Source organism: Canis lupus, chromosome X, assembly GCF_011100685.1.
Source record: "Canis lupus familiaris isolate Mischka breed German Shepherd chromosome X, alternate assembly UU_Cfam_GSD_1.0, whole genome shotgun sequence".
Lineage (NCBI taxonomy): Eukaryota > Metazoa > Chordata > Mammalia > Carnivora > Canidae > Canis > Canis lupus.
In genome coordinates this window covers 33,592,518-33,609,163 of record NC_049260.1, presented here as the reverse complement: position 1 = coordinate 33,609,163, position 16,646 = coordinate 33,592,518, and the positions used below count along the sequence as shown (strand labels likewise).

Sequence of the window (16,646 nt, the reverse complement as noted above, 5' to 3'; positions counted from 1 at the left end):
AGTTAGAGAAAAACCCAAGGAAACTCCAAGAAAGATCTCCTTAATTCTCTAAAAATGTTGACCCTTTGAGGAGGAACTGTCTGAAGTCGTGGGGCAATGCCTTTTGTGGACAGCATGCAGTGTTCAGACTCATACATGTATATGGTTAGAATGCCATCTCCATCCTAATTATAGCCTGTTCTACAGAGAAGAGGGAGCTCTTTAGATTCACTTATTTGGGAACAGATCAATATATGCTTTCACGAGTTTTTTTTTTTTTTAAGGTGACTCATTAAGAAGGAAAATGCAGATCGCAAATAATCTATCCTGCACCTATTCTAAAATGCTTAAAGCAAGCCTAAGGATTCCATACTTTAGTACAAACCAGGGCATGGGTCCGACTGCCTGGTCTGATGTCATCTCTTCTCCGGACCAAGTTTCTTCAATCCAGACAAGAAAGAAGGAAGGGAAGGATACATGCTCATTAGAAACAATGAAAGAAAGAATAGATGCTCATTTCCTTGTTTTTTTTTTTTGTTTTGTTTTTTTGTAAATGACATTCACACTTCAGAAAACTTTGCTGAAATCTTTCTGCTGCTAGTGTGAGATAATATGAAGCTTCTATTTTTGTAGCCAACAATACATTCTGTTCACAATAAATGATTCAACTTTCTGAAATGTCCATAAAAACGTCTAACCCTTGGGCTTCTGCACTGCCTGAGGCTATTTCAGTGGGGTGGGAACATGCACACAGGGATGTGCCAGCCTGTGAGGTGGTCCACTTCCAATCCCCCGTGGAACAAGATGAAGTAGAAATAGGAGTTTAGAAGCTTGCACAATAACCAAAGAACAAAACACAACAATTTGTAATGATTCTATTTATTAATACATGTATCACAAATGTTCACAATATCAATGCATTCTTGTTGGCATGCTAGACAGAGGCATTGTTTCTTAAGACCTTCTAAAAATATTTTGACTTTTGTTCCCCCTTCACACTCGTTTTTAAATTGATTTGATGAGGTCCTCGATGTCTGTAATGTCGATGCAAAGAAAAAAAGTACAGAAACAAGTAAAATAATGCAACAGCAATTAATTGGGGAAGAACAGAAGTAATATTATTTCCTTCACAGGAGGCAACAATACAGCTTGGTAACAGGATTATACAGGTTTCAACTGCGTGGGGGGGCATGGGGGCACTAAACTGTCTATACACGCCCAGGCACGTAACAATAATGAGCAAGGAGGCCACCTAACCCTCAACAATTTCCTTCATGCATGACACAGGCTTTCTCTTCTCACTGGCGATTACTGCTATGTCTCTTTACATATCCTAGGCAGCCTGAAGAAGGTAGGAAAGAGCCTTAGTAAAGGGAAAACCAAACTGAAGGAGATTAAGCCAAAAGAACAGATCGCTATCAGCTTATCTACACCAAGGGGCAAGGCATTTACCGATCGTGACGAAGGGCTTGCAGGAGCCTTCCACGCTACATGCAGGGCCCAGCGGGGCCAGGGACAGTGCGCTAACCAGTCATCTACAAGGAGCTAGAGTCGGATCGAGTACGGATGGAGGGGCCGGCACGCATGGGGCCTCAGGAGGGGTCCACTAGGACTGGATGCAGGGAACCCGGGTACACTCTGCATGACGGGGCTTCACCAAATGGAACGCTACACAGGATGCGGGCTGGAAGGTGGAGCAGAGACCGTGTGGGCGGGTCAGTTGCACGCTGGCTGGGGGTTAGGGAGCGCGGGGCAGGTGTGTTATGGACTGTGCTCTATCATCCTCGGGAAGTCTCTCAAAGATTGCTGTGGTTCCTTTTGAAAGCAGGTCTCTTATTCCATCGTTCTTGAAAGACTGAGAGAGAAATTAAAACCTGTAAGTGACTGACCCGTCACCAGGACTTAAAAATAAGGTAACAAGCTAAAAGGAGCATTCTATACACTTTGCACAGCGAGGACCACACCTCCTCCCCAGCACCACAGAAATGAGGTTTCAGCACGGGCACAGGTGCCACTGAGATCGAGTGAGTTTAGTGGCCAGGTGGTACCCTCACCCCAAGGGAGGACCCCGAAATCAAACGCTGCCCACATCCACTCACCTTCCTTACACCATCTCATACTGGTTGGCCGTGATGAATCGGGACAGACAGCAGGCCAGCAGCATGCCGATCAGCTGTTGCCAGAAGGAGAAACGAAGACCACAATCTTAAGTCACTGAACTACACACTTCTTTGACCCCTGAAGATATAGTTTTTAACAACTGAGGGCTTTTGTATGCGAATAAGATAAAGGGCACTGGAGAAAAAGATCAAACGGGATTTCAGGGGTGAGATATGAGACTGCTAGGACAGGACAACTGAAGCTTCTAGAACTGGCCCTAAGGTTCCACTCTAGCCTGCTCTGGCAGCTTCAAAACAACTTTTGACATGTAAGCTTTTTGAAAATTTATTCATTTTTAAAATATTTTATGAGAGTGGTGAAAAAATGGAAGCAGCAGAGAACTAGCGAGGTATGTACCAAAAGACCAAACATACACATTGGGAAGGTACCTCAATATGGTGTGATCCCTCAGCCATACACGGCCGACAGGGTAATAGTTCTTTCCTTGAGGCAATGAGACACTATTTCTTGACTACGTGAGTTTGCCAGTTGAAGTAAGAAAGTCATGGCTTGTGAGAGGTAGGTGTTGGGGTGGGAGAAGGGGAAATCAGGGCCTTACTTTCTCTCTGTCTCTCACCAGGTAGACACTGTAGGCCTAAACTTTGGTTTCCACCTCAGTTGGGTGGAATCCGATGCTCTGAGGGGTGGGGCCCAGCACTGGGGTTTTAACAAGCCTTCTAGGTGAGAGAAGCACTCATGTGGCCCACATGGTTGCCCTTATCTTTCAGGTGGGACACTTGCAGCCACACCAGGTCCCACTCATTGTTGGTTGGGGCAGCCCCTGAACTCAGTTCCCCTGGCTTTCTACCCGCCCATTCGGATACCAAGTCCCTGGCTACGTTTCTTGCTGAAATCCCAGATTGTTCTCTTCCTTTTTTAAAGTAAAACTACACTGTGACATATAAAAACTGTAAGTTCTGTCAGGTGAGGAAAAATCACCACGTTATTGGACTCAGCCTATCTCCTACTAAGGCTCTGGCCAACATCATTTTGTGCCACAAAATACATAGTATCATGCCCATACCACCAAATCACCAAAGGAGCTATGGCTGTAACTGCCACAATTCTCTTCCAAATGACACGAATTATAATCCCCTCCTGACTATAAGGACTATGACCCCTGTAGCTTGTCCCTTTTCATTAGAACTGCCATTTCCTAGGAACAACATATACCAGAACATACTTGATTTTTTTTTTTTTGAGAGAGAGCGAGTGAGCAGGTAGGAAGGGGAAAAGGGAGAGAGGGGAGAGAGAGAGAGAGAGAGAGAGAGAGAGAGAATCTCAAGCAGGCTCCACACCCAGCACAGAACCTGATGTGGGGCTCAGTCTCACGATTCTGGGATCATGACTTGAGCCAAAAATCAAGAGTTAGACACTCAACCAACTGTACAACCCAGGCGCCCCAGAACACACTTGATACTCTTAAAAATCAGATTTTGGCCACAAAACAGGCAAGCATTAGAGGTGTAACATATTCAAGTGTATCAAGTTATTTAACCCTTACCACATCCCTGTATAATATTACCATTCTGACCTTCCAGATAAGAAAATGGGCTCAGGGGAGGTTAAAGAATTTTCCCTCAAACCACCCAGGTAGCTCACACAGAACTTAAGGTTCCATCCTCTTCCCCTAGCAGAGGACAGCCTCTTTCCTTGCCTCCCACCCCTACAGCTCAGCCTAGACCTGTCCTTTCCAGAATCACTCCTCTGTCTCACAACATCAGGGGTTCCTTTCCTGCCTTATACTGCAAACTTTAGAGAGAGGGTTTTCAGTGGGCAACTCTTCATCTGATCTCGAGTTCCTAAACTCTTTTTTCTTTGTAAAGCTGATCAGTTTAGTGTCTCCTTGTTGGGCTCACATGTGCTTAGAGCATGTACGCTAGTTAGCATTCCATTTCATGGTTTGCCACACTGCTACAATTCAGTGCTTGCCGATGCTCCTGGCCTCCGTGGCAATTCACAAGCCACACAGCCAGAAGATTCTTTAGAATGCCTAATTATTTCTTGTTTCTAAAACTTCTGCTTTCAGGGAAATATAGCATGTGCCTCCACTTTTTTTTTTTTTTAAAAAAAACAGGAACAGCATCATTCTTAAGCACTGGGCATACTTTGTCACAGAAACAATAACTTCTAAAAATATTGGTATAAATAAAAGCTACTTGCTTTGAAACTTACTATATTTTATCCTGAAACTAATAATACAGTACATGTTAACTAAATTGAATTTAAGTAAAAATGTTTTTAAAAAGATGATTTAAAAAAAAAAACAACCAAAAACCTTACTGTATTTTATATTTCTGGGGCAAAATCATACCTTCTGTTTGCCCATGGAAAAAGACAGATTTTTAAAAATTAATTTTCAACATCTACTAAGAAATTTGCTTTCCTTAAAAAAAAAAAAAACACAACGCATCCTGAACTAAGGTTTATACAAACTATGTGAAAACAGTTTTTTGTACATACTTGCTTTTATTTTAGTTAATTCTACTGTAAGAAAACTAGGATTTGGGGTATAGTAGGTATTTTGGATTATTCACAGGGTTATGGATTTCAAATCTGCTATGGTGTTTTTACCATGTTTGAAGGAAAACTTTGACTTCTACCCTCCATAAGTACCAAGTCAATGGAAAGCCAGGGGTTATGTGTGTGTGGGGAGCATCCTATACTTCATAGCAGCTGTTACCAGGTGATTTCTGGGTATATAACAGGAAGCCTGTTCAGCCAATGCCAGAGCCTCTGCCTCAGTGTGAGTCAGGACAAACACTTGCTTGCCACTAGACTCAGTTCATCTGTACACAGAAAAGTCCATCCTTCTGTAAACAAAACCTTGTTCCAGCCTAACTATAAGTAAAAAGCACTCTAGGAGCGGAGGTATGTGCTGGGCCCTGAGAAGCACACTGCTGATACGTGTCCTGGCTTCAGTAAATAGGCCCTGGGACTTCTGCTTTAAGCCCCGGATGGAGAGAGCTAAAGGAGAGCTGGTCTCTCATGCTGGAAACCCCTCAGGATGGAGACCCCCAGAACCACCAGTCGCCATTCCATGGCCGGTGAAAGGCCTGGTGCTGTCTGGCCTCTGGTGTTTTAGATCAGATTATTTATACTTGGTTGACTAAGACTTTATAATTAGTCTTCATCTGTTTTGTTTTTTTGAGCTAACATTTTATTTTTACCACTGTCTGCCTTGACAGTACTACATTCTGCTTTCTTTTGGGTCATGGAAATCTCAGGGATGCTCTGTTGCTTCAAGAATTGAGAAGCCAGAAAGGGCCTCTAGAAGGCTGACTCTGGGCCCTCCCGCAGAGACAGCCTGAGAGGTCTGAGCGCCATGAAGCTCTAGTGAGTGACATGGGCTGTATCGCTGGGGCTCTGTCAATCTCTGGGAATAGGGTGGATGCCAAGAGGTGGGAGAGAGGGGCTCAAGAGAGGTGGAGGCCCAGGTCAGCAAAGACAAGACATGCAAGGGCAATCGGCTGAGGGCATCCTCCCTGCCATCACCATGGGAGGCAGATGTAGCCCAATCCCCGGTTCCTGAGGGGCACAGAGAGGACAGCAAAGTCATAAAGGCAACTTTCTTAACCAGCCAGCGACAAGCAATAGGTCAAAAGCTTAGGTCCTTATAATGCCTGTGGAGATGGTATAGCTAATGACTGAAGTGGTAAACTAAATAAAACTTCCATGTCTTTGGGAAAGTGCTGAGGAATCTGGTTTGATATAAAACTGCATAAATGCTCTTAGGGACCCTCTCAGGCCCTGCAGAGACCAGGGAAATAAGTAGTTCCGTTAGCCTTCTTTGGCCATGTCTCATCAAGGCTAGCAATAGCTTTGGCCTGTCCTTTGTACAGAAAAGGTAAACAAGTCCCAGAAAAGAATTCCTGGTTCATAATAAAGCATCCCAGCAGCCTGTGGGCACTGGGGGAGGTCCCACAGGGGTGAGGGTCAGGGGATGGATGTGTAGCAGGAAGACCCGTGTTTTTTGATGAGTACCTTTCTCCTTTCAATTTCACAGATTCAAACCCTTTCATTATAAAAGCACAAGATGAATTCCCTGTAGTTTCTATGTGAGGCAAGAATGAGGGTGATTTCTGGCCCAAAAGTTTAAAACAGCAGGCCAGGCGGGGAGGTCAGAATTGTAAGCCTGGATCTAGAATAGCAGCCTACCCTTAAGCAAACCACTCAACTCTCCTCCCTCTTCTAGAAAACAGCCCTACCACCCCCACTCAGGACTATAACATTCTGTGGTGTGGAGGGTTAATCCATCCTAATGCGTTCCAAGTATAGCGAAGCCCTGACTGTTTGCATTGGATACAGAAGTGTTTCCACTCCCAGCCTGCAACACAGAGCAGAGAGCCAACCAAGGTGAGAGGCGATGTCACAAATGGAGTAAGTGTCCAGACTCAGACACCCTCAGCTTTGGCCTTCAGGCCATGTTAGGGGCAGGGTAGTCGACATTCCCATTCTCATTCCCTCCCTGCCTCTCCCTCTCATGCACGCATGCAGGCACACACACACACATACTCTAACTCTGCTTGGGTTTATGTCTATCTCCAAGCTCTCTTGAGTAAAAGAGTAGCTGCCAAAGATGCAGGGAGGTACACTATCAAAACACATTCAACTTCCTGCTATGAATTTATAGAGGAGCAGGACCTGTCCATCGAGTCCAGACAAATGGGCTCTCCCTTGACAGGGCCTACGCAATGGGGGTTTGTGAAGAGAAGCATTAAAGGCCTGCCCAAATCCTGCTGCCCCCAAAGAGAACTCAAGGGCTTTACCTTGGCTGCATTAGCTAACTTGGGACAACGTTTTTGCACAGTCTATGAAGAGGCTAGACGCGGCTTAGTTTTCCTTGTATATTACATCACTTTTAGTTTCTGACACAACAAAAGTACAAGGCAGTTAGTTCCCACAGATGACAGCATGGATGTGGATGTCACAAGAGCAGGCGAGGGAAAGGGCAAGGAGCAGATGGAGGGCGGGTGAAGAAAGGGGAGGAGAGAGAGCAAAAGAGAGAGAGTGAGAGCGAGTGCTCTGTTCTTTCCTACCTCCTTTGGCCTCTACTCAGTAGAACCTGCTTTAGTATAGGGAGGCCAAGACAAACCAACATGATTGATTCCCCTAAATCAGTTTTACTCTGACACTGGTCCTAAAAAATTTGAACATGTACAGCTAAAGCTTTGGTTCTGGGCCACTGACCAGGATCAGTATGGCTAATTCTTCTTCAATAGGATCTGGTAAGTCACCACCACCATCCTGGAGAAGCCTTGGCTCTATTGGTATCTGGAAGCCAACTTCAGCTTCCAGGAACCCCAAGGCTGCTGGCACCATTAAAAGCCACAGCTCCTAACTGATCATGCTAGTAAAAGCCAGCTACGGCTCTTTTTCTCCCTGCCTCAAGCTGAGCATGCCAGGTCTCAAGTCTCTGCCCCACTGCACCCGTCTGCTCATGTGGGTGAATGGTATTGGCTAGGCGATGGCATTGGGCTTTGCGTTTTGTTGTCTTATCCTGACCACTATGTGGTACCTTGATGAGACCTACAATCTCTGCAGAGAGTTTCTGTTCAGAAGTTCCCTCCGGGGCTTTGGCTCCTCTCTCAGTGCCCCAGAGGGCCACAGAGCAAACTCAACAATCCCCATGTCGGGGATTTCTTTCAAGGTTAGCACAGATTAATGCTCATCAGGCATTTTGTCTAAAGCCTAAATCCTTGCATCCACCCCCCTTCCTAGGGAAGCAGGAGAGAGAAGCAGAAGAGAGATCTTAATCAGATGCTTTATGACTTGCTTTACTCCACTAATGAAAATGGGAGAATCCTCCATGCCCCTCATGGCCGGACAAGGAATATTCTTGGATGATAACATGCTTTATCCATAAGATTCTGGGCTCTGCAAGGCCCTCTTCTCCCCATGGAGAGTACTGGCATCATGTCCCTTTACAGTTCTAGGAGAGCCAGAAGGGGAGACCTTCACCTATATTCCTTCCCCCAAGGGGACAGTCATCCTTAGCCACCAAGCACGAGTATGGCCTGTCAGTGTCATTAACCTGACATTGCCATCTTGTACACAGCTGTATCGGACATGAGTCCCAGATCCTCTAAAATGTCTCCAGGCCATCACAGACATGTCACTGAAGTGTTACTACTTAAGTGTGATAGCTATTGAAAGAAAGTTTGGGGCAGCAACCTTTTGCAAAACGTCTCTGGAGATGAACTGGCACCGTCTGTGGTGCCATTGGGGTTTGTGTGTTGGTGTGTTGAGGGTTTAAAGTCACTTCATGAGTTGCAAAGAAATGAAGCAGCATGGCAAAAGAATGTTGAAACTGCCCCAAGGAGCATGCACTCCTGTGGGATGAGTCCACATGCTCTTGTGAGATGAAATGTCACCGTGGGTTTCTGTAACTACTGAATAAGCAGTTTGTCAACTGACCTGGGGCTACACCCTCTCTTTGCAAAAAAAAAAACAAAAAAACAAAAAACTACCAGGGAAATGTTCTAGTCTTTGATCCAGGTACAGATTACATAGGTACGTTCATGCTGTGCTGATCTATTAGGTTGTGTGTTTATAATTTATGTACTTTTCTGGATATGCCATATTTCAGTGAAAAAAGTTTTAAGAATGAACTTGGCTAGAAGGAAAGTGTGTCTATATTGCTAGGCAGGCAGGAAAGAGGTGTGGGGGTGGGTGGCAGGGAAAAGGTAAAGATAGTCTAAGAGAGCAAATAGAGAATTCAGGCCAGGAAAAATTAGAGGACTAGAAACATTACTGCAAGAATGTTAATTGGGCTTTGTTGGAAAACCGATCTGTTGGTCAGAAAAATTCAGAGTTAAACATACATCAAGTTTTCATTTGGTTGTTAAATATACATGCCAATCCTCTCTCCCACAGCAATACCAGAGCAATAATATTATCATTTGGCTGGGAGCTCAGAGGCTTGTGGGACACTGCACTGCCCGGTGAGGGTGGGCTAAATTTGAGAGTTAGCTTGATCTTGCTCTACCCTTGAGTACGTGGGGCTCACTTCGTTTGCAGAATTACTTCTCCTGTTCTTTTATAGAGGCTGGGTGGAGATAAAGGGATATAAGATTTAACATACCAAAAATTAAGTTTCCTCTTAAGGAACACTCATTAAACTTAGGATTCAAATAATGATCATGAGATGGCGTTTGCTAAGTGTAGGCTTTCTGTGGAAGGAGACCCCTCATGCAGAATCGACAGGAACTTAAGCACAAAACAGGGCCAGGCCAGCCAGGGAAAAAAGCCTCCCCCAAATCCAGACCAGCCGGTTGATGTTTGGAGTTGTTTCTGCTCCAATTAAGCCGGCACTTTGTTCAGTTAACCTCCATTTGACCTACAGAGAAGCAAGTTGTTTTCTGGAGCTAGTCATTAGGTGAACTGTAACCAATATTCCCTTGATGGCAAAACTTCATTTAAGTTGAAAAAGGAAAATCAATAAACAGATGACCTGAGGACTAATGAGCAAGGAGCCCTGACCCCATCTATCAGCCTCTCCCAAGGCCCAGGGGGGCAGGTGGGGAATCCAGAGGCCAGGGAGGGAAGCTAGGCCAGGCCTGACCACACAACTACACAGTCTACCTGGGAGAATGCGATTCCAAAAGCGACTCCAGCGATGATCCCCATGTTGGTCTCCATGAAACTGGTCACCAGATCGTAACAACCCTGCAAACAGAGAGAGAGAGAGAGAGAGAGAGAGAGAGCCTCAGAGACGTGTTTTACTCCCAGGCCAGACTGGGCTGTGTTACCTTGCAACACTCCCAACATACAGTCCCACTCGCAGTCAGCAAATGCAACTGTGACTCACCCTAGGAACTCACTAGCATTCTTTTCAAACTGAAAAAAAAAGAAAAATTTTGAACATACAAAAAGGTATAGAAAGTGGTACGGTGAACCCCCAAGTGACTCGTTCTCTAAGCTCACAGTGAACACGTGGCCAATCTTGTTTCATTGAAATCTGCTCAACTCTCCTCCCCTGGCTAGATTATTTTAAAGCAAGTCCCAGATATATACTTTCAACCAGAAATGTTTCAGTGGTAGGATTAAGGGTAGCAGGAGATCTGTCAGACCTAGGAAGTGAACCTGTAGAGGTACAGAAGGAGACTCCAACCATACAAAGGCATTCCACATCCTTGCACAGAAAGACTCGGGATCATAAACATAGTTACTAGCATTTTGACAACAAAGATACAATCTTAGAAAAATAAAGTGAAATCATCAGGTTAGAGGAGGGTGTTTGAATGCCTGCCACCTTTAGAGTGTTTGAGGGTTCTTCCTAAGGAGACCAGTAAGTTAATTTTTTAATAGGGAAAAACCTATGTTTTCAAGTCATCTTTTCCACAAATTTACTATGTATAAGTCACTTCTCCTTTCTAGATATCAATGACTTCATCCATAAAATGAAATGAATTTCCCTTCAACATACTATGAAATCTCCAAATGTTGTGATTAAAACCAACATCCATTTTACCAATTTCAATGTTAGTTTAATACTGATAAAATGAATCTCCTTTCTTTAAAATAAATGACCTGGTTGGAGTTCAACAAGGATGATAAACAAGTGTTTTTACTGTTGTTATCCAGGATTACATTTTATCACCCTAATCCAGGGAGGAAACATCAAATTTTGCGTATCATCCATAATACAAAGGCAAAGGCCGATTCTTCTTGTTAAATGCTTGACAGGTCGAACTGTGTGTGTGCGTGTTTGTGTGTGTGTGTGTGTGTGTGTGACTGTGTCTGTCTGTCTGTCTGTCTGTCTGTGTGTTTAGATGTATTATTTATTTGAAACCAGGCCAAGTGAGCCTAGATTTCTGAACTGACTTCTACAGTCTCAGAAAACATGGTCTTTTTCCAGTTTTCTGAAAAAGGGCTTCTACTTGAATGTATGAAGTCTGCAGAAATCAAGACATTAATTTCATAAGCAGGGTTAAAAAGGATTCTTGTTTATCAAGGCATACTAAATTGCAATAATATCCGAAGAACACAAAAAACCACGTCTCCCATATTTAAATTCGAAATTTAGCAATTTAATGTTTCTCAGAGCTTATGAAAATTCTACCAGCACTGTACCTTCTAATAAGTGATATTTTATGCGTCTGCAGTCTGTCTACAGAGGAGAAATGCATTAACTTAGCAGCAGTGCTTTGACACGTGTTTTCAATGCAATGGGCCAACTATACTCCTTGGTTAGCTGATGCAAATTTGAAGGCTGGGGGCGGGTGGGAAAGGAAATATGTTTCTGCTCATGAGGAATTTTGAAATTTGATTCTCTCTTTGTAGTAAAAGACTGCTTGCTGATTTCATTTTTACTAGGGAAAGTATATATTACACTACTTTTCAAAAGGTAGTGGAAGGGTGAGCAGGTTGGGTTAGGAAGATTTCAAGGTAAGAAGAGAAGAGAGAAGGGACGGATATTCAAACACTTTCCCGATGTGTAGCAGCTATGACCTCATTTTGCCGAGGTGGCCATCATGACCGTATCTCTCCCCCCACCCATGATGGTTGGGCAGAGGAATGAAGTTCAGCCCAACACCAATGGTAGGTCACCTCAAGCTATGGAATCCCAAACCCAACAAAAGAAACCAGAGAGAAGTGAGGTGGGTGATTTTTTTTTTACTCTGCAATATATTTTGGCATAAATATTTTTTCTATGAACTTCAATTCTGCATGTAAGTGGAATATATTTTTCTGACATATGATTTCTGTTCCATTGTAGGAGATTCCAGAATCAACTACATTTTTAATAAGCTCACTCCAGCCAGCAAGAGAAACCAGAAGAATGAGGTTCCCACTGTTAGTACAACTGTGACAAAATCATTTTAAAAGTTGTTCCTCAAAATAGGCTTTTCCCAGGGCAGCATCAGCAGCACCTGAGAGTTTTCGAGAAATGCAGCAACTGAGGTCTCCATCCAGACTTCCTCCATCAGAATCTGCCAAATCCCTGGGTTATTCATTTTTAATGAATGTTAATGAATATGTTCTTTAAATAGACGTTTCAGCTGCCCATTAAAACTTGAGGAGCCCCCTTCTAGAAGAAAAGTTCTCCCATGGCTTTTCACTCCAAAGAAGAAAGCAAATTAATGAATCCTATCTAGTAGGGGAGGTTACTTAAAATGAGAAGATAAAAGTAATTTCGCTTCTTTGTTGTTATCTAAACAGTAGACAACCAAGGGTGAGTTAAATGCTTTCCATCTCCGGATTCTTCTCTGTCACTCACCAGGCCGCCCGGCGAGCCCATTCTCCAGGTCTCAGCACAGATCTGCACACAGCAGGGCCATGTTTGCATTCCACCTCATGTTCTCTCCTACATCGTGATCTGATCTGCCTACAACGATCTCTTTTCCTTTCCTCAGATGAAAGCCTGGTGGTCAGGTGTGAGATAAACTTAAGGAGACCTGCTAAGCAGCCTAGGAAATATCCAGAAACAGAGCCGGTCCTTTGCTCACCCTCTCAGCATGTCGAAATGAAGACAGTTACCAACAGGAAACATCTGTAAGCAGTGGACTTAGAACCCTAGGAGTAGACAGCTAGTCCCAGTTGGGTTCTGGGAAGAGGAGTCTCAGTGGCTGCCAACCAGAATAACCATCTCTCTCCCTCTTGCCCTTGCACTTAAAAAATGTCAAGGATTCCAATGGAGTCAGGGGCTCGGTCGGTGCTGTCAGCCATGTGAACTTGCAGATATTTCACCATCCTGCCGGCAAAGCCAAAATAAATTCCATCCCTTGAACAAGACAATAAACATCCTGTGTAACTAGTCTCACCTTCCAGCCTGCTCTCTCCCAGTGACTTGCACAGGGCAGGGTTCTCTGGCTGCCACGTGAGAGCCAAGTGTCCTCTTTCTGTGCTCTTAAGTCATAGGATTTAAGACACAAAAAGATCTACAGGGATTTTAGAATGTGTGTAGATAGATAATAGGATTCTGCAGAACTACTGTGTGGCCGTAGTCAAGCCTCCTGGACAAGGGAGTCAGGAGAGAGGGTGCTAACACAGATGAGATTCTACTCTTAGCATATTCACCACAGCTCTCTCTCCTGCCTTTTACAGGGGAGGCATCTGAGACTCAGACCCTGGACCTCATTTGTCTCAGAGGTTCGTATGGGCATGAAATGGGAATATCTGATGGGACTCACTAGTCAAATTTCAGTCTTTACTCACTTTTTCTCTATGGATCAAGCCAGGTTGGAGATATTAAGTAACTTTCCCAGGGCTTTGAAGGGCCCAGGAAAATGTTAAGCAGGATGGCAAGGCGATAGCGTAGTGTAGTGGGTGGAGGAAGGCAGTAAGGTAAATTTGTAGATTATCAATGACATGAAAAAAATGCCACCCTATCTTTTTTTCTGGAAATAATTCTAAGGATCATAGAGATACACTATGGGATAGGACTTTAAACTTGCTTTTGAAGACTAACAAAGATCCTCCCTCCAAGAACCTGCCACACCATTCCTCATAAAGGACACAGTGTGGTGTAGTGGAGGACGAGCGTCACCGTCATCCTGCTGCTGTTTACATTGCAGTTAACACTGCACATCACAGGTAACGTATCTCTTGTCCTTACTTGGGGCCAGGCACTGCGTGTTAGATACCTGAATCTCACTCAGGCCTCATATTGATCCTGAGAGGCAGGAGCGATCATCTCCCTTTTATTTTATTTTATTTTTTTAATTTTTATTTATTTATGATAGTCACACACACACAGAGAGAGAGAGAGAGAGAGAGAGGCAGAGACACAGGCAGAGGGAGAAGCAGGCTCCATGCACTGGGAGCCCGACGTGGGATTCGATCCCGGGTCTCCAGGATCGCGCCCTGGGCCAAAGGCAGGCGCCAAACCGCTATGCCACCCAGGGATCCCTCATCTCCCTTTTATAGCTGAGAAAAATAAGACCAAGAAAGCTTAAGTGACTTGATCAAGGCTGTACCACCAGTGAGCAGCTGAGTTGGAATTTAAACTGCAGGTGGATGCCAGAGCCCACACTCCTGACTTCTAGATCCCCAACTTTCAGAAAAGGAAGTTTAGGAGTAAAAAAAAAAAAGACTTCATCCAAGTTGATGGTTACTGCTTCTACAAACAACCCTCTGAGGCTTTGTCATGCCAAGACCTCACTGCCGTGATGTGCTTCTTGTCTTTATAGATAGGAGCGTCCATGGGAGCCAGGACTGCCTGGTGCTTCATAAAATGGCAGCATACAATGGAATATTCCTCAGCCATTAGAAACGACAAATACCCACCATTTACTTCGATGTGGATGGAACTGGAGGGTATTATGCTGAGTGAAATGAGTCAATCGGAGAAGGACAAACATTATATGGTCTCATTCATTTGGAGAATATAAATAATAGTGAAAGGGAATAAAGGGGAAAGGAGAGAAAATGAGTGGGAAATATCAGAGAGGGAGACAGAACATGAGAGACTCCTAACTCTGGGAAACGAACAAGGGGTGGGGGAAGGGGAGGTGGGAGGGGGGTGGGGGTGACTGGGTGACGGGCACTGAGGGGGGCACTTGACGGGATGAGCACTGGGTGTTATGCTATATGTTGGCAAATTGAACACCAATGGGAAAAAAAACAAACAAATAAATATGCAAACTACAGTAGTCATTCCACCTAAAAAATAAAAATAAAAAAGTAAAATGGCAGCATAATGACACCTCTGGGGGCTCTGTGGGGAGGTCCATGAAGAGACCAGAAGTCACCTTACTGATGAGAGGCAAAAGAAGCCTCAAACGTGGAGTTCATAAGAAAGTTCTGAGAGGTACAGATGTCATCTTAGGTAGGACAAGAAGCAGTCAGTACTGAACATCTTACCTTGCCACACCAATAACAAGTAATAAGCCCAGAATGACAAAATGAGCTTCTAGAATGGCAACAGTGCCCTGAAGCTTTTATGCTACAAATACCGACAATAAATGGGCAAAACATAGAAACCATCTCTTAACTTTCTAATTTTGAGAGTATGAATTATTCAGTAGTTGGCCCAGATCACATCAAGTTTTGAAGACCTTGGAAGAACAGAATTTTATCTGAGTAAGAAAAGAATATTTACCTGATGGCTGCCTAACAGAAGTTAAAGTCAACAGTGGGGTTGTTTTTTAGTTTTTTTTTTTTCCTCCCTTCTGTTTTACCAAAACGTATTTTCTATGTGGCATTTCTCTAAATGTTTAAGGATACAGACAGCCTTCATACACGTTTTATCACGCCTCCATCATATTCTCTGTGAAGTGGAATACAGAATTGGTCTTCCTTCTGACGACTGAAATTTTATTCTCATTTTCACTAGAATGTACTACCTTTCACATTTCTTTTAGCCAGTTCTCTTTCTCTCTCTCTCTCTGATTTCTTTGGGAGTCAGGATGCTGACAGTGAGATGAGGTGGAGTTGTTGATTTCTTTTCCTAGAGCAGAGAACACCCTAAAATAAAGGCCACCCTCCTGGCAGAAGCAGATGCTGTCTGTCAATTGTCGTCCCCTTCCTGCTAAGGACTGGCACCCAGCTGTGAATCATTCCATGTTTAGAAGGGAGATTAGGCAGCAGAAAGAAAAAAGGCAATATTCCCTATCTGACATCAGTACCAGGTGAACAAGAACAGGTGCTAAACCTCCCTGTGTCTGGAAGCTTCTTGCTGAGTCACGGCTACTCCTTCAGAGGTGGACAGCCTTGGGTGCCTGTCCCAGGCAATAAAGGGCCACGGGGAAAGATTCTGCACTCTCTCTTAGACCACCACTCCTGACCCATTTGTCACAGTTTCACAGAAAGAGACAAACAGCCCCCTCAAACATTCAGCACGGATCTCATCAGGGCTGAGAGGAAGCCTACCTTCTGGTTCACTTTGGTGGCCGCCACAGTCAGATTGTGCAGATCCTGGGGATTGCAGTCGGTTTCATTCATGCAGCAACTCGGGGGGATGCCATGCTCCAGGAAGTAGGGGCTGGTGCTCCAGTTCGTGTAGTTCTGCACACCACAGCAGCTCAGCTGTTAAGGGGGAAAGGGAAAGAACCAATGTGTGCAGATCAAAGACACTGTGGTCTCTTCCCTCACTACCCTGAGGCATTTAGAGAAACAAAGGCCAAGACCTCAGGTCAACAGGCACAGCTTTGGTGAGTAAAGGTGAGCAGAGGCTCTACTATCCATTATACTCACTGGGAGAAGGAAGAACTGAGAGAAGGAAGTTAGTCCTAGATCACATGTTGTGTCGCCCTTCTTACCACTTTCATAAAGGGAAGCGGTGGTTCTCTGGCCTGGCTCAGCATCAAAACCACCTGCGTGGCCTGGGTGCTGTTAAAGGTACAGATCAACAAAACTGGGCTTGTTGATGGGGACAGTGAGACAAAAATGGCTTCAAAAAGATCTTTTTTTAAAAAAAAATGATCTTTTTAAATCTTATAGATCACAGGATCTCTACCAATAAGTAAATGGCTTGGGGGGTAGGTGCAGGGGCGTGGGGGGAGAAGAGAAAGGAGAGAAGAAGAAGAGACAGCTGGTATTGGTAAACTATAGCCCCCCTCCCC

General features: G+C 44.3%; 1 protein-coding gene across 2 annotated transcripts in view; it reads right to left on the bottom strand.

Moving 5' to 3' along the window:
- Window positions 1-842: 842 nt before the first annotated feature.
- The window catches only part of TSPAN7 (tetraspanin 7), a 128,599-nt gene continuing 112,795 nt past the window's right edge, over window positions 843-16,646 (bottom strand). For both annotated transcript variants that reach the window (XM_038587174.1, XM_038587175.1), the window contains 4 exons: window positions 15,955-16,110; window positions 9,724-9,807; window positions 2,079-2,152; window positions 843-1,834 (listed from right to left, as the gene is read on the bottom strand). In XM_038587174.1, the coding sequence (XP_038443102.1) occupies window positions 2,084-2,152; window positions 9,724-9,807; window positions 15,955-16,110 (309 nt within the window). In that variant the 3' untranslated portion in view covers window positions 843-1,834; window positions 2,079-2,083. The remainder of the gene's footprint in view (window positions 1,835-2,078; window positions 2,153-9,723; window positions 9,808-15,954; window positions 16,111-16,646) is intronic.